The sequence below is a fragment of the Phasianus colchicus genome, chromosome Z (genome assembly GCF_987193195.1).
Source record: "Phasianus colchicus chromosome Z, bPhaCol1.hap1.1, whole genome shotgun sequence".
In the NCBI taxonomy this organism is placed as follows: domain Eukaryota; kingdom Metazoa; phylum Chordata; class Aves; order Galliformes; family Phasianidae; genus Phasianus; species Phasianus colchicus.
The window spans coordinates 12,529,647-12,553,623 of record NC_143476.1 but is presented as its reverse complement, the minus strand read 5'-3'; the positions used below and the strand labels follow the sequence as shown (position 1 = coordinate 12,553,623).

General features: G+C 42.3%; 2 protein-coding genes across 12 annotated transcripts in view; one reads left to right on the top strand and one right to left on the bottom strand.

Annotated features, from left to right (window-relative positions):
- The window catches only part of LOC149912559 (rho GTPase-activating protein 32-like), a 490,746-nt gene that overhangs the window by 406,492 nt on the left and 60,277 nt on the right, over positions 1-23,977 (bottom strand). The gene's annotated exons all lie outside the window — the stretch shown is intronic.
- On the top strand, positions 1,857-23,518 carry LOC149912562 (uncharacterized). 11 transcript variants are annotated; one of them, XM_090131920.1, is made up of 8 exons: positions 1,857-2,762; positions 3,172-3,275; positions 5,772-5,860; positions 6,719-6,880; positions 8,474-8,575; positions 21,515-21,620; positions 21,941-21,971; positions 23,257-23,518. In XM_090131920.1, the coding sequence occupies exons 1-4, from the start codon at positions 2,281-2,283 to the stop codon at positions 6,824-6,826; spliced, it is 783 nt and encodes a 260-aa protein (XP_089988046.1). In that variant the 5' UTR covers positions 1,857-2,280; the 3' UTR covers positions 6,827-6,880; positions 8,474-8,575; positions 21,515-21,620; positions 21,941-21,971; positions 23,257-23,518. The 11 variants fall into 11 exon arrangements, 8 of the variants coding, with proteins under 8 accessions (XP_089988046.1, XP_089988045.1, XP_089988044.1 ...); XM_090131919.1 differs by having other exon boundaries at positions 21,941-23,518; XM_090131918.1 differs by having other exon boundaries at positions 21,515-21,971.

Sequence of the window (23,977 nt, the reverse complement as noted above, 5' to 3'; positions counted from 1 at the left end):
TTCTCATCTTCACTTGTGATTGCTTGGGTGATTTACCAAAGCACAAGGAGCCTTTATACTTCTTCTTCCTTTGTTTTCTTGTTGGAAAATCACTGTGAGACATTAAAAGCCAAAGTCCAGTGTCTTTGCTGCATACCAAGGCAGACAGAAATCCCATGCTGCCTGAAAAAGAATTAACACTGATTGTGGCCTTCTGTTCTGGGCAGATGAGAAGTGCTTGAAGAGATGCTTCAAATGGCCGTTTGTAGCTCATTCTCCAGTGCTGCAAGCTCTCTTGGTTTGGACTCTGGCTTGGAAAACAGCACTGGAGAGGAACTCAGCCCTCCTCATTGCTGCACAGCCTCAAGGCCCTTCTTCCCCTGATGGATTTCTGCCAAGGTTCAGCTGTGAGACACTCATTTTTAGCAGCTAAGTACAGAATTCTGCACTCTGGAGAACCATGACACAAACTTCTTTCATTTTATAATAGAGTGTGAATGTGAGTGTGTTGATCAAGCAACGTACCATAGAAGTGCTGTGACCTTTTAGTCATGTCAGCATGTTTTGGGAGCAAGAGGCAACGCAGTGTTGATGATCTCCACATCTTTCCGGCAGTGAAATTTATTTTTAATTCTCTGCAGGAAAAGGTTTGTGCCAAATGACAAAGGAAAGAACCCTTCCTGCAAAACGTCTGTTAGAAAGCAGCACGTTGTCAGCTGGAATCATGAGTTATTTCAGCCCTCACTGGGCTGATCTGGAGAAGGGCTGTGCCAAGGTATTTACAGATGTCTTCTGATGGGTTTGAAGCATTTCTGGCTTGCGGGGTAGGCATAATTCTGCAAAGCTGGTGGATTGCTTGATCAATCTGAAATACAAGAAAGATCAGTAGATGACCAAAAAAAAAAAAAAAAAAAAAAGCACCCAGATATATTGATAGCTGCATTACATACTACATGATTCCTTTCAGCTATATATATATATATTTTCTTTAAATAAGAAAGTGTAGAGCTGCCAGTTCCCTTATCCATCCTTTCTAGCTCCAGGTTAAATAAGAACTGTTATTCCTGTCACCTAGAAGATGCATTCTGGGAAGAATGGTTTTCAAACTATTTGTGTTTCTTTAAGACAGTCAGTTATGGGAAAAACAAACAAACAAACAAACACAACCATCAATCTCTACAATCTGAAAAATAAAAAATAAACATCTTAAAAGTATAACACATCACATACAGATGTTTAAGGAACAAAGAGCTGTCACGGAAAAGGAGGGAGCTGCTCTTTTACCTATCAAACCTTCCACATCTTTGAGTGTCTGCCAACAACCAGAATGTGTGGAGGCCCCTTCAGTAAATGGAGGGCAATGATGGCACTGCACTTACATTAATCCTTGATGAAATAGTACAGCACTGATAGAAACTTCCCAACAGTCTGTGCTGATCTGAAATGCTCTGGCAACTCTTTGCAAAAGGCACTTCATGCTGAGTATTTTTATGTCATTGCTTGCTTGCTGGTATCACCTGTGCTGAGCTAGCTGGACAAACCCAGATTGGCAGCTCCTCAGATGTGTTACCAGCTAATTTCTCACTGATCATTAGAAACAGAAAGTTAATTCTGCTGGGAATTTAGCCAGCTTTCTTGCTGTGTATTCATCCTTGGCATAACTAATTCTGTCTTAAACATGTTTTTGAAACACTCACACGTTTTACCAACAGATAAGTAGATAAGAGACCAAAATGCTGAATGTCACGCACACATTGCTCCAAAAGTAATGCCTGCTGTTGATTTCGATGGAAACTGCAGCTCTGCTGCCATCTGCTGGCACGACAACAAAACGTAATGGAGTATTTGTAGGAAGGTTCAGCCTCTGCTGCCGTACCACCAACAGTCACCTCTGATATCACGGGCATTCATCATTATCTGTCATCACAACACCTGAACGTACGGCCACTGACACAGATTGCTGACAAGGCCTACGATTAACCTGCAGCAATGAGGAAACCCATGAAGTCTACGTGGAAATGATAAAAGCTGACCAGGATAACTGCCAGCCAAGTTTTATGTTACAGATCGGTGTATCATTTCTGTATTTGGCAGGGTTGAGCAGTCGGCAGTTGGAAAACAAAGCACTGGATTTTGCAGTGTTAGTGAAAGAGTGAGATGTGAACAAATGAACCACTTGTCACGTACTGCCTTCTTCTGTAGCGACATTAAACTCTGCAGAAATACATTTTTCCTGTGTTTGCCTGCATTTGTGAGGAACCGGGGCAGAAAGAGAGCAGCGTCGGGCAGAGGGGATGAAAGATGGAACCCTGCTTTCTCGGGCTCTCCTGCTTGCAGGAGGCCGCCACCGCAACCGCGAAGAACGTCTGCTTTATCCGAGACGCCGTCCCAGAGCGTTATGTGGAGACTTCCCACACTGCGGCACGTCCTCCGGCATCACCGCGAAGTGCGGACGCCTCGACCGCCGAGGTTCGCCGCTTCGGAGCCGTTCCCGCCAGAAGCGCAGCGACGGCCCGCGAGGCGCGGCGCGGTTCCGGCCGCTTCCCTCACTCACGGCTCCCCGAGGCGACGGAGCGGCCGCGCGGCTCTCGGCCGGGCGGCTCTCGCGAGAGCGGCCGACGCGGCGGGGACGTCGCCGGGGCTCGCCTGGAAAAAGCCTCGGGGGCGGAGCGGAGGCGGCGGGGCGCGAGGATCGCCCGGGCCGCTTTAACGAGGAGAAGCCGCGAGCCGCTCGGACGCGGGACCGCGCGGCGAGGGCGGCCGTCGGCGCCGCCGGGCGAGCGGTGAGTGCGCGGCTCCCGTTGACGGCCCGGCGGCCGCAGCTCCGGAGGCGCCGAGTGGCCGCGGCCGCGCCCGGCGGAAGGCTGACGCCGCAGCTGCGGAGCCCCGGGTGCTGCTGGGCGCCGGCAGACCGGGCGGCTTGTGGAGATGGAAGCTGCGGGTTGTGTCGGCGAAAGCGCCTCAGCTGCCACACGCAGGCAGGGCTGCTGTTCCGTCGTTGCTGTGCTCGGCGGCCGCTGTGTGAAATGGCGGCGCTTCATGTGAACCTGGCTGCTGTCTCAGTTAGTCCAGGCTGTGTCTTCTGTGGGTGGTTCTGCTGGGAAAATGAGGTGCTAGAGATCCACCTCTGCAGTGTGAGTGTTCTCCTGCTCCCGCGTTGCTTCTCCTGCTCCCACATCCCTCTCTGCGCAGGGCTTTGGTGGTTTCTGTGAGGAGAAGCCTGGACGAAGAAGTGGCTGCAGGACGGTGCCCAGAGGCTGGTGCTCAGTGGCTCGACGTCTCGCTGGAGATCGGAGGCAAGTGGTGTCGCACGTTGCTGGGACTGATGTTCTTTTGTGTCCGTGAGATTGGCAGTGGGGCTGAGTGTTCCCTCAGCAGGTCTGTAGATGACACCGAGCTGTGGGCTGTGGTCAGCACACCGGAGGGATGGGGTGCCACCAAATGGACCTGGACGGGCTTGAGCACTCGGCCTGGGAGAGCCTCAGCAAATTCAAGTGCAAGGTCTTGCACCTCTCTACTTTGCGCTGGTGAGACCTTACCTGGAGTCCTGTGTCCAGATGTGGAGTCCTCAGTACAGGAGAGACGTAGACCCGTTGGATTGTATTGAGTGGAGGGCCATAAGAATTATCCAAGGGGTGAAGCACCTCTCCTATGAGGACAGGCTGAAAGAGCTGGGGCTGCTCAGCCTGGAGAAGAGAAGGCTCTGAGGTGATTGTGGCATTTCAGGATCTCAGTGGGAGCTACAGGAACAAAGGTGATAGACTCTTTATCAGGGTCTGTTGTGATAGGACCAGGGGAAATGGTTTCAAGCTTAAAAAGGATGGATTTAGGTTAGATATAAGGAAAAAGTTTTTTTACAGTAAGGGTGGTAAGGCAGTGGAACAGATCGCCCAGAGATGCGGTGGATGCTGTGTCCCTAGTGACTTTCAAGGCAGTGTGCTGGATTAAACCATGGGGAACCTGATGTAGATGTAAATGTCCCTGTTCACTGCAGAGGAGTTGGACTAGATGACTTCTAAAGGTCTGTTCCAACCCTAAGGATTCTATGATAAAAGACACTATACACACTCTCTTGGCTTTGATTTCTGTCTCTTGCCACTTACTCTTCCTTTCCTCCTGTCACTAATACAAACATCTCATTTGCTTTTCTCTATTTTGTTTCCATGTAATCTATTCTAGTGTCTTTGGATGCCTTTCTTGCACTCAGTTTTTTTTTTTTCCTACACAGAGGAAACCCACCTGTGACCCCTCCCTCCCCCCACCCTTCTAACTTCTTTCCAGGCATTCCATTCCTAAACTTATTGGTATTCTGAACTCTCCTCTGATTTCATCATGGCAACAATCCATCCTCCATCCTTGACATCTCTCTAGAATTTCTCTCACTAAAGCCTTTGACTGCAGCTGAATCTCAGATCCACATCAGTATGCTTATCTTTTTCAAATGATCAGACACCTGCCTCACATTTAACCAGGCTTTGCTTCCTGAATTCCTGCCCTTCCTCAGGGACTGTATCCTCTCTGAGCTTCTCTCATTATTCTCCAACTTTTTTTTTTCAGTTTTGTTTTTGGGGGGGTGCGGTAGGAGCAAGACAATGCCTTTAACTTCCTATGGGTTTTGGATAAATTTTTTGTCTCTATCCACGCTGTCTGTGGATAACTTTGTCAGGAAACAAAGTCAGTTCCAAATTCTGAGACAGAGAAGCAGATTAAAACTTGGTTTTCTCTCTTTGGTGCTCTCTTCCAAACATTCAGCAATCCACTCTATTTAGCTGTGACTAGAGGAAAACTCATTTTCTCTTGGTCACCTGGCAGTTTTGTGTCCTGTTTGTTCAGTCCTTAGTCACTGAGGTCATGGCCTGTGACTAGAGTGCTGCAGCAGTGTGTCAACCAGAATAACAAATGGCCACAGAGTTGAATTAGGTAGAAATGTGTCAGTTTTGAAACGAGTGTCACAGTACCTTGAAGAACACCTACATGAAGATTTACTGTCATTAAAAACTAAGTACTTGACTCGGTTGTTCAGCATTTGCGTGTGTACTGCATGGCCTGAATTCAGTGCTCTACAAAAGTTTCTGTTGTTTGGCATAAAAGAGGTCTGGATCCTGTACTTTGCTACCCTAGTATCTCTGGTTCTGCTGGTACATCTCTTGTGCCTGGAGCTGGCTCTGCATCTAACTGAGGCATCATCTTTAACACTTAAAAAAACAAGCTCAAGGAAAAAAGGTTTTGGTGATGTGACATGAAAATAGACAGCACAAATACAGACCTGCAGTAACAGAAGAAATACGTGCTAGGTGTTGAATATAATTTGGAAACCAAGCCACAGATGAGAGGTCTTACTTGATTTGGTTTATTTTTGCTAATCAGAAAGTCAGTAGATGTACACTACAGATGCATCATAGGGATATTCAGTCAGGTGATGCAACGTGTATCTAATTGTTTTTTCATAATTACAGTGATTAATAGATATTAGCATGATAATGACTCTCTTCCTAGCTTAAAATATGTTATCACTAAATTTGAAAACGGCACACTTATAAATAGGGCTTCTAAAAGAGGTGTGTTGGTAAAACCTTGTTTTATCTACTTGTTTTTCATTGTAATATCAATATATTGAAAACATTTGCATGGGGCCAAGTAATTGTGAGGGAATAAAACAGCATATGAGGTTATAATTACTATGTTAGGTAAAACAGAGCATTATCAGTCTTCATTGTTGTTGTTTTTTTTTCCTTCCAATTACTTGATAGTCCAGGAAACTTTTCACAGCTGAGCCATTGTGTTTTCTTCAGAAGTTAGAAAGAAGATTGGCAGATTGATGTCCGTATTCAGCCATGCAGCAAAGTACTGGAAGAACTGCACTATTTCATCCTGCTCTTCTGTGAGTTTCTATTATTTACCACGTAAGAACAACTTCTTTGTCATGTCTCCCTTGTAGAAAAATGACATGTTTATCTTCAGTGCCAGCCCTTGATTTCCAGTGCATGTTCAAAATAGTTAATGGGTAAAGGAATGCTGGCTGGTTTTATGCTATGAAAAAAAGCCTCCACAAGTTCACAGTTAGTAGAGTACACTTTTTTTTTTTTTTTTTTGCCAGATGGTCTGCTGGTTTCTCAAGTCTTCTTATGTAACATGAGGGAACATTTTGTTGTTTGAATTGTTATAACTGCCTATTTTCTGTGCTCAAAGGAATAGATTCCCTTACATCTGGGGTATTTTTAACTGGATAATGTAACTCAGAGTGATAATATATAAAAACAGACTTCTGTGTTGGTTGTTGGAAAGAAAGTTGTTTCTTCATTAGAAATACTAGAAATGTAATAATTTGATTTGGTAGTTAGTTTTTCATCTGAATATTAAGTTCTGAGTAGAAAAGAAAATAGCACTAAGTTTAATTGCATGCTTTGAACAAGTTTTAATAACCTATACACTTTCTTAAATATCCCTCAGTAGTGTATGCTATTATTGTCCTTAGAAGCACTGGATGTCCTTGTTTTAATGGTTCAAAGCATGTGAAAAATCTTTGTCTCGAAGAATATAACAACTGGGATTTTTTATTTGTACATGATAACACACTAAATTATATCACCTTTAATTAATTTGATTAATTATAATTTAATAATTTAACTATATATAAAAATATATAGCCATAATTCACTGCTGCAGATCTTAGTACAAAGATTGCTGGGGCAATGCTTTCAGGGCCAAAGCTTCAGCTAGACTGTTGTGTCTTTTGAAGGAATTATGCAGATCCTTCCTATTTGAGGGTCTAGCTTTTGGCTGTCATCTTACGAAGTCACTGCTTTCCATGGACTTCCTGGCATTCGCCTTAATCAAGAGTTGGTGAGGGATAAAAGCCCCTGGCTGATCTCATATCTGCACTTCTTGCATAACCATTGTAGTAAGTATCATCCTTAATCTAACATTGTGAAATAGTTTAATTTATAATGATTAAAAAGGTGCAAAAATATGCCAACCTTCACATACCTTTGGAAGATCATAGAATCATATAATGGCTTAGATTGGAAAGGACCTTACAGGCCCCCCGAACCCCTGCCATGTGCAGGGCTGCCCCCCACCAGCTCAGCTGCCCAGGGCCCCATCCAGCCTGGCCTCGAGCGCCTCCAGGGATGGGGCACCACAGCTTCTCTGGGCAGCTGTGCCAGCGCCTCACCAACCTCTGGGTACAGCATTTCCTCCTAACATCTAACTTAAATTGCCCCCTTTTTAATTTAAAATCATTTCCCCCTGTCCTATTGCTAGCAGACTGTGTAAAAACTTGTAAGCTCCCTTCAAGTACTGGGAAGCTGCAATAAGGCCTGCCCAGAGCCTTGTCTTCTCCAAGCTACACAAGCCCAGCTCCCTCAGCCTTTCTTCACAGGAAATGTTCTCCAGCCCTCTCATCATCTCCAAGGCCACCTCTGGACCTGCTTCAGCAGCTCTACATCCTTACTGTACTGGGATGCAGTACTCCAGATGGGGCCTCACAAGGACAGAGTAGAGGGGAGCAATAGCTCAGGTTGGGTAAAAGCCAGCATCCTGGCCGAGAAGCAAGGATGTGTAAGCAGTGTGCTTACATGTATTTCTGAAGCTGTAGTTTGATTTTTATGGTGTATATATGTATGGAAAGAATGGCCTGAACCTCTGATTGATCACCTGAGGCGAGCAATGAGTCAGCCCTGGGAGCACAGGTGAAGGCAATTCAACTGTGCTGCTGGAAGGAGTGGAGCCTGGCTGCACCTCTCCTAGTCCCATTTAAGAGCTGACTACCAGTGGGGAAGGATCTTTTTCTGGAGATTCCTTCTTTGGGGTTTTATAGCAAGCCCAGGTAAGCGTAAGCACTGTTCTTTCTTTGGTGTATGTAATAATCTGCTTAGCCAAACTCTCTTGTGTTTCGTAATTATAATGTCTGTGTATTCATTGATTATACAGTATAACTAAGGTTTTCTAGCATGTGTTCACTGCATTTGGGAATTATCTAGGGCAAATATGAAAACCTGGCAAACTGTGGCATTGTGGAGTAAAGAGAAATCCTGCAGTAGAACAACTTGCAAGCAGAGGCATCTAAGCAGAGAACTAATCGCTTAATAGTATTTTTTTATCGTTTGTTTTCTTGGAAGCAAGAAGGCAAAATGGAAGTCAAGAAGTAAGAATGGACATCATGAAAACATCAGTAAGAATTTCTGTTCTAAAAGTAAGCTAGAGAAGGAGTCTGTAAATACTTACAATGCCACATTAATCATAAATTATTTTTCTTGAGTTCCTATATTCAAGTTTATTTAAATAAGAGGTTGACATAATCTCTGTTTATGCTTGTGTGTGCATAGCAGTATATTTGGAGATGCTCAGGTGGTAGAAAATGGTGGGCCAGTAACTCAGTCACTCTGTTATAATAAGAAAGAATTTAAAACATCCCTATAATATTATAGAAATAGCTTGTCAAAAATGGATTTTTTTGGTTCCCAGTCCTTACCAATACATTTCTCTGGTCTAGAGTCAACAGATGGGTCGCTCATTACAAGATGAAGAAAATCCAGCAGAACTGTGTGGAGCACTGAGGGCATAGCAAAATAATGGATCGTCAGTACCAGATGATGTATGTATGTATTAAAATTCCCATGTTTTTATGTAGCAATATAGATGGCTCTACTTATCTTGTCCTTAGTACACTTCAAATACTTTGATTCCAGCCTGTTCTGACGTCCTTGTCAGTACCAACTGGGGTACAAATCATCTCACTTGACATCAAACCTGTAACCGTTGGGTGTGAAGTTAAGCTGGCTGAAGATCAGATTTGGCTGCTATGGATGTTCTAAGTGCATCTACAGAGGAAGCTTAATCTTTCCCATCCCAGATGGCTGTCTTGAAAGGGTATGGATTGCTATCCTTAATCACTCCTTTCTCTTTGCTGCATATATAGGGACTGTAAATACTAACTTAAGATAGTATGTCTAATTTTTGGATGGCTGATTCTAGAGAGCAGAAATTCTATTTTAAGGAGGCACACAAATCCTTCCATGCGGTACTGTTCTTTCTGGGATGTGGTGTCTTATGTACTTTGAGGAAGATAACAATTTAACTGCTCTGTCCTGTACTCCTGGTGTATTTGTTTGGTGCTGGGGGAGTATTGGTCCATTAGGATCCTGGTATGAAAGGCACTCAGAATCTGTAAGGTACCGTTTGACCTGCTGTTTATTAGACGGAATGCTATAAGGACAGAATAATAAATAACTGATGTCCCTTTAGATGCTAAGAACCCCAAGTTATGCAGCACTGAAGAAGCATCTGATCCCTTCACAACACTATGCAGACCCCTTATTTGAAGGGGTACTCCCATTTGGATAATTTCCCAACATGCCAGCTTTTTGCTGTACTTCCAGACAAAGGCAGGATAACCCGAGTGGCATAATCACTGGTACTAAATGGGAGCTGGAGTTTTTGTGAAGGAAACTTAAAACTTGATTGCAGTACTGAATCAACAGGTGAGAATGATGCCTAGAGCAGAGATCCACGGCAGTTCTAGCTGTTCAGTTATGTTCACTTGTAGCCTTTAATGTCAGGAAAGGAGTTGAGCACTGAGTTGTATATGCTCTGTGTTGCTGAGAGTTGCAGCGTGACTTATTGAGTCAAACTGCCATCTCTTCCTGGAAGGCAGGTTCCATTTAAGACACTTTTGTGGCTCACAATCCAGATTATGCAGATGCACATTTAAAGGTTGTGAATGACTGGCTCTGGGTCTTTTGAAATGCTCCTTTCCTACCTATCTACTTCAACAAGTAAATAGTTTTGTGTCAAGTTAAAGATCAGAGGGCATTATTCTACCTGATCGTATTTGTGGCTTGGAGACAATCACTATGGCAGATTTCCTGCTCTGAAGAGTACTGCTATGGCATTTAGCTAAGAAACAAAAATTCTGTTGAAAAGATAGACCTCTTCTGTTACTGAGGCTTACTGTGTGGAAGTGCTTTTTTGGGAGAGCAGTTTGAAGGAAATCGTCCTGAGAGCTTGAGACATGTCTAACTGTAGACAGAGCTGTTTAGATCTGTTTCCAACCACCACAGAGCCGACAAGAAAGCTGCCCCAACTCCTCTGTAGAGGTCTGATGTGACTGATGATGGGGCAAGGCCAGGGCCTCCTTCTGTTACCTATCCCCCTGTCAAGGAAGAAGCATTGCTGCACTTGTGTTTTCCAGAAGAGGTGACAGGCCTTGGCAGTGTGATGTCTGGGGTGCTAGCAAGGGAGTCAGGCTGGCCCTAAGAAAAAGTGAAAAAGCATCTGGATGTAAATATTGTCTTCATAACCTGGGGTTCCCTTATTGCATCTGTTTGCAGAGGTACTGGGCTTTTTCTTGCTGATGGACTGACAAATTAATGAAGAAGATTCAGTATGGATCAGATAGATAGAATTGGAGCTGGAGGTCTCAGCAGCAGTATGAGATGCCTAAACAGTGTCATCCTATGAACTGAGAAGGCTCAGGGTGCATTACAGCCATACATGAATTCATGGAGTTCAGTAAAAGACTCACGGTAGGGGTTGCATGGTCAAGGCATCTGGCTTTTGATCTGAAATATGCTGCATTTAACACACAACTCAGACTGATGGTGTGGGGCCAGAGCAATGAAAATCTGTGTCCTAATATGCAATTAAGTCACATTATGGGCCTTGCAGACAAGTTTAATGTCAACAGAAAGATCAGAATTTCCCTTCTCCTATTAGAAGCTTTTAGTAGAAAAGAAAATAAAGCTTGAAATCATACTTTTTAAAAAATTATTATTATTTGGAAGGGAATATCAGTGTACAACATGGCAAACGCAGCTGAATGAAAGGATTTTCATTTGTAATTGGCTTGAAGCTAATTTCTTTACTGTTAGGATCTCCTCTTCCAAGATTTAATAGCAGTCAGAGGGCTGAGGAGGCTTCCCATGCTCTTCAGTTGCAGTAGCATGCGCAGTGTCAATTAACTGGTCTGTAGGTGAAGTCTGTGCCCTTTATCTCAAATCCCTGGGCACTGCCTGCCTTTTAACTACATTTCTGGCTTTTCATCTGATGTTCCTCCCCTTGTTTACAGATTCTTGATTTTTACCTTGGTAATCCAGTTTGGCTTGAAACTTTATTCTGGACAATGAGCTTTAGTCTCTTACTAAGTTAACAAGAAAGCAGGCATGGTTTTAGGTTTGCTCAAAGAAAGCTTAGCAGTGATTATGTGGGGACGTTTTAGAAGTCAAAGTTCTAGTTTCATTTGATTCTGTTTTCTGTATTGTTTACCATCTCTATCTTAATGTTTGGTGGCATAGCTAACTTCATCTCCCCAGCGTCACCGATTCATTCGTAAGTTTGTTGCTTGGATGAATCTCAGCTGTATTCACTCCTCTCTGTGCCTTATTCTCAGATTCGGTCATTTCCTCTTTTTTTTTTTTTCCCAGGCATTTATTGAAGTGCAAACTTTTCCATGTAGTCCTCTTTTTCCTTTGGTGTCCAGACAGTACTACCTCCTCTTCATCCTGAGCTGATGAGATTTATTGCTACCCTGCTTCAATCTGATCAGGCAGTCAAGAACTTTCTTGCTGTTGATGGAATTGTTAAAACTTTCCCAACGGTGCTTTTTAAGAGTTTCCAGTCTCTTGAGTTTACTGTGGCAAGATCAAGGTTCTCAGAATTGTTGTATGCCTATTCATTATGAGTAAAAACAATGTTTTTCATCTGTAAACTGAAGACATGGTCAGAGTGCTAAGTAAACACGCTACAACAAACAGCAAGAAGGCTAAGCCTTCAAAATCCCCTTCATTTGCTGTGATTTGTGACTGTTGTCTTTCATTTTTTGAGTTTTGTAGGACTTGTATCTAACCCACTTACCCTGTGGCATTCATTCAGATGTTGTGCAGGTCGGAGCAGAAGTCTGCATTTGTGTGTTTGAGATTTGCTGTAGTTTGAGTCTAGCTTTAATATATTGATTCACTGGATGAAGGACTGATTCAGCCTTGATGTGACTGTTAAACTGCAGTGGATAGAGACCTTGACCGCAGCTTGCCCAGCCTTGAACTTGGCCGTCATGATCACTTGGCACTCCTCCTGGAAAGCTGCTGAGTATAAACTTAGCCTGAGAAGATGAATCTGTTAAATTATCTAACTTCTAACAGATGGACTTGCTTGAACACAGAAGTCTCTGTTATTGTATGGAAAATGCCTTTCAGAATTGAGGAAGAATGTATGAAAAGGAAAAATATGCAAAATTTGCATTTTGTTTGGCTATGGGATACTCAGAACAACTTAACAGCTACGGTTGGCATGTAAGTAATGTGAGATGAGATGAAGCTTCTTTTTGAATCTGAAGTTTTCAAAACTTCAGAGATGACGTAGATGCTATTGCAAAATAGCATAGTGGTTACAAGTGATGTGCTTTTGTACCCATATAACAAGCAGAAAAGATTGTGTATTATTTAGAATAATTTAGAATAATTCAAATAGAATTAGAAAAAATCCTTTATGTAAGCAAGAATGAATTTGGTATTCCAAGCACTATCATTCATGGAAACTTGTCAGTGCTCATGTATCATAGATATCTACTGGGATACTTACAAATACATGCACTTAGGTACAAGACCTAATATTTGCAAACTAATGAAGATCATTTAGTTCAGACACTGAAACTAGCAAAAAAGAATAACCTTAATAAAATAAAATAACCCCACAATTATCAACTGTTAGGATTCTGATAGGCTTTTGTAACAAGTCTTTGTCTCGGATACTAAAAATACCTTTGGAAAAGACAGATGGGGAGCTTTCTGACTGGTTTTGCGAGAACAGCCAAAATGTGCTCTGAAAAGGCATCTCCTCCTGTATGACCTGATGCACTGATGTGTGCCCAAGCTGCAGCTCATTTCACAAGTGTTGCTGGGCTTGTTAATGGTGCGTTGAGAGAGCTTTTCCTTATCTGAAACCGCTCATTAATGACACAAAGGATCTAAATAACCTTTATTGGTTTCAAATACCTATATGCTGAACTCAATTATGTAAATTTGATTTCTCTTCATTCTTTGGAGATAATTTGATAGGAAAATCTTCATCTTAGCTAAAATGTTCCCATTCACCCCTGCTAGTGTAGGTATTGCTATCCACATTTCTTAAATAATCACAGATTTCTGTGAATTGCATAGTTAGTCGGGATAAGACAGCTGTTAAGTTCCCCAGACTGGCTCATATTGCATTGTATACATTACTGTTTTTGAAACATTGCATATACCTCTGCTGACAGCACTTTCATATCTTCAAGATTAACCTTCTATTGAGTACAGTGATACCATGGTTTTCATATTGCTTTACCCCAGCCTATGCACATCTGATTGCTGTTGTGGGTTCTTCCTTGTATAGGTTTGATGTCACACATCTTGACAGTATTGACCTGTATTAAATTGTATAAGACCTTTTGCTTGGAGAGTAATAAATGACTTTACCCCGGAAAGAACAGAAATATTCCCTCCCTCCTTCCTTCCTCCCTCACTTACTGCTTTGGCTTATTGTTGGAAATGCAAAACTCCTAGAGATCTCATTTCAAGTGTTTCACATATTCTCTACAATACTTGTCATTAATTTCTGTTACTGCTTTTTTGCCCACATTCTATTTATTATATGGAGCTGGCCTCAGTATGAACCTTGAGAGGTTACCATCCAGGAGCATTAAAGAGATTTAAATCCCTTAATGTTCAATGCATTAAAAACTATTTTATGATATGGCAGTTAAAAATGACATGCTGTGGAAAGTAAGAGGATCCCACAGAGTATGTTACAGGTATGGATCAGCAGAAAATGAGCAGTATGTCCAATTTCTCCCCTTGGCCTCTTATCTCATAAAAACTGTAACTTTCAAAACATAAAGGAAGCAATACAGATCTCTACTGGGTTGAAGGATGATGTTTTGTTGCAGGATGGAAAGTTGCAAGTTATTAGAAAGAAATGACCATTGAAAGTGGTCAGTTTATGGTGCAGGAAATCTAATTTGTGGAGCTGTGTGTGCATGTATGTTCTCACTTCATCACTGTTTCCAGATGATGGGGCTACAAACTCAGGCAGTAACCATCATCAGTCATCATTAGTCTCAAAGTTCAGATCTTCTTTCTGACTTTTTAGAGATCATTTGAGATGTTTGTAGCGATGGTCATGGCATTCTCTGTTTGGCTGCAGCTCTGACTAAATGGAATAGAATGATGAAGGAGAACATAGAAGCTGATATTCCCTGGGCAAACCTGCATGCCAAATGTACCTTTCGCAGAAAAAGATGTAATGTTTTAGAGCTCAGGAGAGCTGTAGCCATACACTACAGGCATATTTGATGAGCTTGCATTCCCCTTCTGTTGAATCAAAAATCTGGGCTAAGAAGGAACTTTGTAGGGAAGAGAAGATAGAACGTGTTCCTTTCCAGGCTCGCTTGGGAAATGTCAGGTCTTTCTAAAGGCACCATTCAGCCACCGGCCTTTTTTGCCGAAAAGATAACAAGACAGCCAGCACTGCAGAACTGAGTATTCTCCATGTATTTACTCATAGCCTGAAATAGACTACGGCAGTTGTCTTTAAGATCATCAATATACAGTTAAGAAGTGAGCAGCTGACAAAGGTAAGGGCACACCAATGAGTCTTTCCATTATGAAAGATTTTCATGTAGACCTTAACTCTAAGTATTACAGATTGATCACAGTCACAAATCCCATCTTTCATCCCAAACCTATTAAGCTATTGCAAACTGATCTTATCTGAGCCCTGTTCTTTTTTCTTTTTTTAACTTAACTGCTTATTATGTATTCATTTTATGTATCTCTTATTTTTGCCTCGCCTCGAGCTGGCAGTCACTTTAAGAAAGCCATCTAAAAAACTCTCTATATCTCTATTTAGTATGTAAGTAAATCTTGTTGTGAATTGTAGTGTATGCGTATCTTTGGCTCATCTCCTGTACTGCATAATGTGGCAGTATGGCTTTACTCTTTCCAAAACAGTATGCCTTCTCAGAAAGCACTTCACTGACAGCTGAAGCTGTTCCTGTGGTTTTGAAATGTCAGGGGGATAAGAAATGCCATGTGGCTGCAGCAGTTGTGCTGGCTGCATCTCCTCTGTTGTCTGGGGGAACATCTGATAAGGTGCCCATCTTGCACCTTATCTGTGGCTCCAGTGGAATGTGTAGCAAGGCAGAAGCAAAAGACTTGAGCTTTGCAGCTGTGAAGAAAACCTACAAAATAAGACAGTTACTCACAGCTTGAGATAAAAGTGACAGATGTGAACAATGAAGAAGTCCGTGTAATATCTAACCTTCTTCCTCATCTTCCTCAAAGCAGAGATTCACTGTCAGACAGGCTGCTTCAGACATTGATCTCGTATTATCACACATCTGGAGCAATGACAGCCTTTGCTTACTGCTTACAGGGAGACCTCTAGGGTAAATGCACACACAAGTGTACAAGGAGAGTTAGCAGTTGTCACTCTTCCCAAATGCACTGTGATATGGGATGTGTTCAAGGTAACAGACTTGCTGGAGGGGCAGATTTCCTTGCAGCTTTATAGGAAACCTGAGAGCTTAGTGCAGAACTCTATGTTAAAACACCCTTAGTAAAATCTATTTGAGAGGTGAATCCTCCTGGTTTCCATGAAGTTTGGGACTCCCTAATAATGAAATTAAAATTTGCATGATTGGAAATTATATGTTTGGTTCTTTTGATCCCACTGGACTTTAGTTTTAATATTTACCTTCCTGCCTATTGGGGTACTTGAGTAATTTTAATCTGCCACAATATTATGCAGCTCCTCTCTTTAACAGAGTGGTGTAGGCTGTTACCAACTTGGCTGAGGGAGCTGGCATTGTTCAATCTGCTGAAGTGGAAGCTCAGGAGAGACATTATAGCTCTCTCTACCTATCTGAAGGGAAGTTGTAGCCAGCTGGTCTCGGCCTCTTCTCCCATGTAACTAGTGACACGACTAGAGGAAATGGCCTCGAGTTGCACCAGGGGAGCTTCAGGTTGGACATTAGGAAATAGTACTTCTCTGAAAGAGTGGGCAGGCACTGGAATGGGCTGCCCAGGGAGGTGGTGGAGTCACCGACCCAGGAGGCATTCAAGGAACGTTCAGATGTTGTGTTGAGGGACGTGGTTTAGTGAGAAATATTGGTGATGATCTTGCAGGTCTTTTCCAACCTTGGTGATTCTGTGATAGCAGGAGAAATAGTTATTGCATATCCTTTTTTTTCTATTCTACCTCACTTTGTATTTGGGCTGCTGCTTGGGATCTGCTCAGGATCACAGATTATCTGAGATACTTTTGATCTATAAAGATGAAAATAAGAATGAAGATGGGGTGGATTTTAATATTAGCTTTTGGGTGAGTACCAAGGGTGTAGAAAGGGATTAGAAATATTTTGATGGAGAGAGATAAAAAAAGATCTAGTGGAGATTGTAGAGATTGAATTGTCTTTCCTTCTTCATGTATCAAATATGTTAATAGAGAAAGTGCTCTTTAAGATCAAGCGAAGGTGACAAATTTTAATTAAATCATGTCTTTATGGATTTTTTTTCCTGTTCTTATAAAGTCATCTAAAAATGTTGTAAAGAAGACTGCAACATTTCAGAGGAAGAGTGAGATTCAATTTCCAGTTGATTGCTTTCCTGAACATAGGTGTCCTCATGTCGGTGTGCACATGGAGCTAGGAACTTGGCTCAGTTCCCCACATGCAGGCACTGATGAAAGTTCAGGTGCTCTGGGGTGCTCCTTGTTTCCTGCTGCTGGCACAGACGAGTCTGGGTGTCTCTGAAGCTGCCTGTCACCTTCAGCAGTCCTGTATGTGCTGAACTGCAGCACAGTTCTGTGCACTTTTAAGGCCATGCTGTTGGATAAGGTGATGAGAGCACTTGACCAGTATAGGGCAGTGCAGGAGCACAGGATTCAGTATTGTCTTGAGACTTAGGAGAGGAGAAATAAGATTCAGCTACAAACAGGCCCAGGACTGGGAAAGGGTCTTCCATCCCAGACGGATCCTGCTGATGAACTGCTCAGCATAGAGTTGCCTCCTGCTCCCCAGTGAGGAAACATCAACAAGAGCAAAGCTGAAAGCCTCGTGATCAGGGACTTTGCCTGAAAGAGGGTTAAATGTGGCTCTAATTCTTAGTCTGAAAACCATATCAACAATTTATTCAATTACTGTTTATAGTAGAAGTAGCTACACAGGCTTACAATCCATACAGGCTCCAGGAATGCCTTCTATTTATGTGCATTTTTGGTTTGTTTGTTTTCCCGTTGATCTCCAGATGGGTTCTTCATTTGTTCACATGAGAAAAAAATGAACAGAAGTAGAGAGGTGTGAATTGAGTGTGTGTGTATACTTTTACATCTGTTCCTTGTGCTTCGCATGCTCTATAGGAACGTAGGTGACCTGGATGCAAACTCCATAAGGCTGTGGGGGAAACTTAAATATATTCCTACTCCCTGGATGGCAGTTAAGTATTTGTTATCTTACAGAAGGAGGCTGTGTATGAACTGAGATGCCTGTCAATTTCTAATGACGTTTCTGTAAGTCTTGTGGTGAAAGTGGTGAAGACAGATGAAAGGCAAGTAGGTTGGTTTATTAAATGATCATTCTTCACACTGAATAGCAATTTCATGCACTTTGAATCCAAGTATTAGAGCCTCTTGTTGTTTTGTAACTTGATCACAGCACAGTAACTCCTAAGCTAATTTCTTAAAGGCTCATCTGTAGTCTCAGCTGATTATGCTCCGACAGTGAAATGTTTGGGATGGAGAACAGCAGCAAATGTAGATCACTGATTTATTTTATTGCAGCCATTATGTCTACCCTTGGAGGCCTTATAAGCAAATTCTGTTTTCCATGTATTGAAGCTAGAGTAAACCTTTGCTCCAACAGTACTAAATGTAACTATCTGAAATGTTTTGTAGTGTATCAGTAGTTAAGAGTGAGCACCCTATTCAGAGTCACTGAAGTCCAAGACTTGCAGGTAGCTGTCAGAGCTGAAGACAAGTGGCTCTGTGGGCATGTTGCATAGCCACGGTCCCGCATGCATCCCTACTGGTGGATGGGCTGTCACAGTGCCCTGTGGTTCCCTTTCAGCCTCTGCACTTTCCTTCTCAGGGAATCAGAGTAAGAGATCAAAGGCAGAGAGAAGGTGCACAGTGTTTTGCCCACCTGTATTTTCTGGAGAAGTGCCTTCAGATGTCTTGGCACAAGTTTTTCCCTAATGATTTCGTAGGGCTTTGCACGTGGCTGCAGACAAGCACTGTTTGAACACACAACATAAAGGTAATGTAGATGCTATGCTCACAAAGAAGCAAAATTGCTTTTGACAGATTCTTGGAGATACCAGACAAAGCATTCACAGGTAGACCAGTAATCATAGCAAGAAAAATTGTGCTCCCCCAACTGGTGAAGGGGCTCTATGGCTACACAGCACTCCTTCTCAGGAAGCAGCCTAGTTCCATGAGATAATCTCTTGTTGTGGTCTTATGATTTTTGGTCAGTATTCCACATCATAACATCACACTGTACTGGGAGTTAAAGGGTTAGTACTGCAGTTCAGTGGCTTGTCAGCATTTCTGGTTTCCTGGTCTCAGAAGAGAAGAGTGAGCTACAACTCCCAAAAGACTTCATTGTTCCATTTCCATTCGAACAAAAAGATAAAACTGGCGCAGTCTCAAGACTGCCTCTCTTTGCTCTCTGTGCTCCTGGCTGTCTCTCCTATAGCATTAGAGTAAGGAATGCAGTTTTGTAAACTCTCTCCTGTTTTATTTGAGTTATTTACTCCAAATCCCATCGTATTCTATTATCTCACATTCCGCCACTGTATTTTTTAAATGAAGTTTTTCCCTTAGTTCACTGCTGCTGGTTTTCTTGCCTCTTCCCCCACCCTTTTGTCTTCCCAGTCCGTAGATCCCTTAGCTCCCTGTCACCAAACCTGGCCAAGCTACGACAACATCCTTCAGTGACTGGCCCTTACATGAGCCCAGGCTAACAGAAGTGGACTTATTTTCTGGAGAACATTTTTGTCCTTTTGTTTTTCTTCTAAAACTGTGCAAGCTTTGGGTAGCAATGTCATGGTAGGGAAAGGAGAACGTGTGGACTTAGCAACAGGTAGGACATACTGCCACCTGCAGAGCCTGAGTTGACTTCAGACAGAGCACAGAGGGCACCTGAAGAATGGGGGATAGGGCATAATGGGTATACCTCATCTTACTAGAGGATCATTAGATGAGGTAACTGGAGGTAAAAGGTAAAGGAGTTTACACTAGACAGCAGGGATTTATCTGAGCATCAGCTTAGTAAGGGCTGTGCAGAATATCTCATCGTGCCAACCTAGCTTCTCCCCATCTCACTTTTGAGCACTGCACAGACTTTTTGACGTGCTGTACTTTCTGACGTGGTGGGACTCAATAGTCAGGAACCAGAGGAGATAGACCATACCCTCTCAGCCCACCTGGAGGGTTTGGTTTGGAAATGTCTTGGGCTGATGCAAGCGAACAAATCAGGAAATAATTTTAGCTGCTGTATTTTCAGTTAGTTAGCAGGTGTAGCTTGTGAGCTCTCAGGGCCAAATCAGAGAGTATTCAGGAAAAGCAGCATTACCTTTAGACTGAGGGTGGAACCACTGATGTGATGAAGTTCTGAAGTGTGGTCTAAACTACTTAAAGTAAACTCCAGATTGAATGAATATTTACATAAAAAGTGAAGCTGTGTAAATGCTTACAACACAACATTCTTGAAAAATACAGCTCTCTAGGTGTTAGATTCTTATATCCTATTAGGGAAAGAAGTTGTGTGATTCCTAATGATTTCATCTGGGAGTACCCAAAGGTACAAAAAGAGTAATTTCAGAGAATTTTAATTGGAATCACAGAATCACAGATTCTGGAAGGGCACCTTTGGAGATTTTCTAGTCCACTGCTTGCTCAGGCAGGGTGTTGCTCGCAGACGTGTCCAGTTGGGCTTGAGCATCTCCAGAAATTCCATCACCTCTCTGGGCAATCTGTTCCAGTGTTTGACTTCTCCTGGAGTAAAATGGTCTTCTTTTTTTGTATTGCTTCGTTTTTCCTATTTATACAGACTTTTACAGATGTTCACTTTGTGTTCATCACTTGTTATCCTATCACTGGGCAGAATCTGGCTCCCTCTTCTTCATTCCTTCCTATCAAGAATTTGTATCATCAACAAGATCCCCCTAAGCCTCTTCTTTTCCAGGCTGAACAGTCTCAGTTCTTTCAGCTTCTCTTCATGTCACATTATCCTCTTCCTTTGTTAGTTTTGTGCCCCTTCACTGCACCTGCTGCAGTAGCTTCCTGTCTCATACCAGTAAGCCCAGAGCTCCAGATGTATCGCACCAGAACTGAGTACAGGAGAGGGAATTCCTCTGCTGACCTGCTGTCAATGCCTTGCCTAACGTGACTCTGGAGGTCGTTGACTTCCTCTGCTGTGAAGGCACAGTGTTGGCTTGTGGTCAGCTTTTTGTCCTGCAGAACCCAGATTCCTTTCTGTAGTGCTTCTCCTCATCCTGTCATTATGTACTGGGGAGTCATTCCTTGACAGACACAGGACTTTGCATTTCTTCTTGCTGAATATCACATGATTCTTTTCAGCCTAATACTGCAGCCAATCCAGCTCCCTTTGAATGGCAGCACACTCAACTATTGCCTCAGCAGCAATGTTGTACCATCTACAAACTTGATGAGAGTGCACTTTGTCCAGACGTTCAGGTCATTAATGAAGATAGACAATGTTGGCCCTGATGTTGTCCCCTGGCATACTTGTGGTGGTTTCAAGATTTCTGCTATTGATATTCCACATCATAGCATCAGGTAATGCACAGGGAGTTAAAGAGTTGAGGCTTCAGTTCCATGGACTGTTGATAGTTCCAGGTACATTTCACAGAAGAGAAAGAATGAACTGTATCTCCCAGAATACTTCACTGTTCCATTTCCATTTTCTGTTTAAAGGAAAAGAGAAAACTGGGAGTCATGAGACTTCTTTTTCTGCTTGGCTCTGCAGTGTATGCTCCCTAGCTGTCTCACCTTCAACATTAGAGTAAGGCCTTTGGTTTTGGACAATCTCTTGTTTAGTTTATTAGCTACAATTCCAATCGTATTGTGTTCTATTGCATTCTCTCACACTGTGCTCTAATACTTAGTGAATTAATTTTCTCCCTTAGCTCGTTGCTGCTGTTTTGTTTTTAGACCCATCACAGGGTCCCCCTGTGCCATTTAGTCAAGGAACCAGGTCGAACCAGGCCAGAACTGTGACAGTGCTGTATCTGAATAACTGGGTAAAAGGCACGAGGTGCACTGAGTAGGACTTCTGCTCCACCATACGTTTTTGTTGAGTTTGTAATATAGAGCTGGTTGTATGGAAGTGGAGCTTAATTGTAACTTTCCTAAAATCAGAATGCTGTAATGTTGTAATTCCAAAGATGTTCACTATATGTTTCCCATTTACGAGTATTTATAGCTGACCTACTGTTACTGAATCCTCACTAATGTTGTATTTACTTTTATTCTTTATAAGATATAATTGTTAGGTGAGAAGATGAAAAATTCACTGTATTCTGCAGTGAAGAAAGACAGTTTTCTTTGTATGAATGGCAGAACAGCCCCATGGCAAGACTTGTAGGGTGAGTTAATACCTTTTTCTGGAGTAACTGAAAAACCATAGAGAAGACATGAAAGCAGCTTGCAGTTCTGAAATGGGGGATGTATGGAGAATAATTAGTATTGACCTCCAAAGGTAAATCCAGACTGAGAACAGTTGTAATGACTGCAACTGCACAATGTTGCTCAGTTAAGGAAAAATTAAATGTAACGCAGTGGAGAAAAGGAGAAAGAAATGAAGAGTTTAGTGTTCAGATCACATACACGGAGCCAAAAATTTCCATATATCACATGTGAGATGCTTCTGGCAAGTGAAAAAGCATCATTGATTTTACCCCTACAGACTAAAGCACCATGGATTTCTACCAAACGCTGTGAGTATGCTTGCTTCATCACATTTTTTCCACTCTCTGTCAAGACCAGTGGGGTGAGAATCCTCAACAAGGGAAACACTGGGGCAAAAGTACTAAGAGAATCTGCTGGGAAAAGGTGAAAAGGAGTTGGGGGGTGTTGTCTGTAAGAGTGGATGTGATGATGCCCCAAATTGCAGGTGTATTTAGGATGTTGGCAGCAGTATTTTCTTTGTGTAACTCTGCTTCATGGTATGAGTGGTGAGAGGCAGTCAGAAAGCTCACCTGGCTGTCTGCTCAACAGGGATCACACTGAACCTCTATTTCAGTAGCGAAAAAATGGTGAATATATGATGTCTGACTGTCTGCTAGCAGTCAGTTTGGGTATGCAGTTTTTGTGGGAAGAATGGTGGAACTGAGCAGACAGCTGGCCTTCTAGTTGTCCCTGAAAAGCAGCTTATGCTACCATGGCTTGGAATCACAGAATCATGGAATCATAGACTGGCCTGGGTTGGAAGGGGCCTCAAGGATCATGAAGCTCCAGCCCTCATGCCACGGGCAGGGCCACCATCCTCCAAATTTAGTACTAGACCAGGCTGCCCAGGGCCCCATCCAACCTGCCCTTGAACACCTCCAGGGATGGGGCATCCACAACCTGGAAGATCTTCCTGGAAGATTTGGGCATTCACTTAGGGACTACCTGAGTTCAGTAACTCCTCTGCTGTCCATAGAAGTACATGGAAATTGTGAGTAAATGATACTACAGCACATCAACCAATATTAATACTGCTGCTAATGCTGATGGAGGTAAATGAATAGATGTAAGAAAAACTGGGAAGTTAGAAGACACAAAGTTCTCCTAAAACATTTGCTGAGAGTTTTACTCACGTAAGTGTTTCCATGTGTTAAAGTGGGACTGTTCATGCACATGAATACATCTTTGAAGGATTCACTCGTTAGCAATGTCATCTTTTTCACTTTAGAAGATTTTAATGTGACTGTTGTACTTTCTTGAAAAGACAAACGGATATTTTACTGTAGTATTCTTTTCTTCTACATCTTTTTAGTTGTTTTACATAAACTGCTTTACATATGTGATTTTTTGAGACCTTTTATGCTTCTCTTACTGTATGATTGTCAATTTCTATAATGACTTTTTAATTTGTAATACATTCTGTTGGTTATATTGCAATGAGTCACAAATATGTCTCACGCTCAGTTTCCTCTCATTCCCTTTGATCACTCTGTGCGACTGATTTCTCAGTACTGGTGTGCTGTCTTTCATGGTTTTTGTCTTTTCCTTTTGCAGAAATTGCTGACCTTCACACAATCACCATTCATCCATACTCTGTTCTCATCAAAGTTAGTATAACCACAAGCTTTAGGCTTCTTTTTAGCTTTACTCTTTCTCATCTATCATAGATGAGCTGCATTTAAGCTACAGCCAACAGTACCTCCTTGCAGGTCCACGCACTGGAGATAACGGAGGTCCTTGCTGTGAAGAAAGGGGAATAGAGATGCAAGGGAATGATGCAGCTGAAAAGAAGTACAATAAGAGACTTTGCCAAACTTTTTTCACAGGACAATGATTGATCAGTTTGCTCTCTTCTATTTATGAATCATCTGGAAGTGGACTTTGCCACAGTGTATGCTCAATCTGTGAGTTGCTTTTGAGTTAATTACTATGACTATCAGCCTTTCTATTAATTTGTAGCGTGTAATAATCCAAATCACCTGTGTGATATCTTTTCCTTGGTTCAGAGATTCATTAATCCCACAAATGGCTTTCACTATAAATGTGAATACGTTGATATAACTTTCTGTTCACAAATCTATGTTCAGAGAATAGAAGTAGTCCTATCTTAATTTTTTTCCGCTTACAAACTGCCATAGAGTGCGCTTTCAAATTTACATGAAAAGAACATGAACAATGTATTGAAGGAGAATTTACAGACATACAGATATCATTGTGCAGTATTTGCCCACGTTTAAAGTGTTTGTATAAGTATCAAACATGAGGAAGAATCAGA

Coding starts and splice junctions, on each gene's coding strand:
- LOC149912562 (XM_090131920.1), top strand. CDS start 2,281: ATGGAACCCTGCTTTCTCGGGCTCTCCTGCTTGCAGGAGGCCGCCACC. Junction 2,763..3,171: donor TCGGCGCCGCCGGGCGAGCG/GTGAGTGCGCGG, acceptor CTCTCTGCGCAG/GGCTTTGGTGGTTTCTGTGA. Junction 5,861..6,718: donor CTATTTCATCCTGCTCTTCT/GTGAGTTTCTAT, acceptor TGTCTTTTGAAG/GAATTATGCAGATCCTTCCT.